Raw genomic sequence first — 1,227 nt, 5'->3', positions numbered from 1 at the left:
CCCTCTGTTTTTCCCCCATCTAAAGGCTGGCATGAGATTTCTCATCTCGACATCAAACCTGATCATCTTTCTTCAGCCGCACCTTTCACTCTTTGAAGATGATCCGCATTCATAACCCTCACCATGTGCCATTTCTGCATCAGACGGAGCAGCTCCGCCAGGCCGGAACCCTTTGTGACACGCTTCTCATTGTGGAGGGCCTTTCATTTAAAGCCCACGCACTGATACTAGCGCTGGCGAGCAAACGTCTCAAGCGTCAGCTAACAAAACAGCACGGTCCAGGGTACTGCTGCGTTATAGAAAGAGTCTCTTCCCACACCTTCAAGCAAATCCTAGACTATGTGTACAGCGAATCGCTGGAGGTGCCCAAAGATGATCTTGAGGAGCTGCTGAGGGGCGCTGAGTACCTGGAAGTGGAGTCTTTGGTAGAACAATGTCAAGCACAACTTAGAGATCCAGAATCCCCAAATAAGACTGACACAAAAGTGATAAATTCCCTCCAAGATGACAAAGCACACAAGGACACTCGGTTGTCTAAAACTAGCCGCAATTTGGATGAAGACCACCTTGATTGTTCTTTAGAAGAAGAACGTTCTTCCACCAAGAGGTCGGTCCACGATGCACATAAGAAGAGCTGTTCTCCCGTGTCTCCTCTGCCTCCCATGTTCTCCAGTGACACCATCATCTCCTCCAGCTCTCCGTCTCCAAGCTCTCTCTTCTGCTGGCCGCCGGTCAGCTCGTCTAGGAGCATGGTGTTAAACTGTAGAGAAATTATGACCTTCCACTCCCTTCGAGCATATCCCTACCCCACACCCATATACCCCATCCTCCACCACTCGCTCCAGCCACAGGTCTCCTCCTCACTTATGGGTTACACGGGGTTGCTTCACCCCTATCACCCTCTCATACACTCTCCTCCGCTGACTCAAGACAGTCCCTTCGTTCCTGGTCTGAAAGGAAAGAACGCCTCTATCAGTGCAGCTTTAACGGGGTCCATGTCAGATGATCAAGAGAGGTAAGAAACGACACACAGATGACACTTACAGTGTATGAATGTTATTGGATTAGATAATTTATCAAACCATGTGGAATTGATTTTAATTGAGACAGACAGCACAAGCACAATTTAAAAGGATTTTTCAAAAAATTTTAGGGGGTTTGAACATTTTATAATTCATACACCTTAAGGGGATATAGTTCGCCCCAAAATAATTATTTCGGTGAAAC

The 1,227-nt window shown here is 47.2% G+C and overlaps 1 protein-coding gene across 1 annotated transcript; it reads left to right on the top strand.

The window, feature by feature from the left end:
• The first annotated feature begins 6 nt into the window (after positions 1-6).
• On the top strand, positions 7-1,019 carry LOC107683047 (zinc finger and BTB domain-containing protein 16-A-like). Its single transcript, XM_016479141.1, has one exon. The coding sequence runs from the start codon at positions 99-101 to the stop codon at positions 1,017-1,019; it is 921 nt and encodes a 306-aa protein (XP_016334627.1). The 5' UTR covers positions 7-98.
• Positions 1,020-1,227: the final 208 nt, after the last annotated feature.

The sequence above is a fragment of the Sinocyclocheilus anshuiensis genome, unplaced genomic scaffold (genome assembly GCF_001515605.1).
Source record: "Sinocyclocheilus anshuiensis isolate Anshui unplaced genomic scaffold, SAMN03320099.WGS_v1.1 C32852486, whole genome shotgun sequence".
NCBI lineage: Eukaryota > Metazoa > Chordata > Actinopteri > Cypriniformes > Cyprinidae > Sinocyclocheilus > Sinocyclocheilus anshuiensis.
The sequence above is the reverse complement of the archived record's forward strand: the minus strand, read 5'-3'. Positions and strand labels throughout refer to the sequence as shown.

What these genes read in the sequence shown, in the direction of transcription:
- LOC107683047 (XM_016479141.1), top strand. Translation starts at nt 99, where the DNA reads ATGATCCGCATTCATAACCCTCACCATGTGCCATTTCTGCATCAGACG.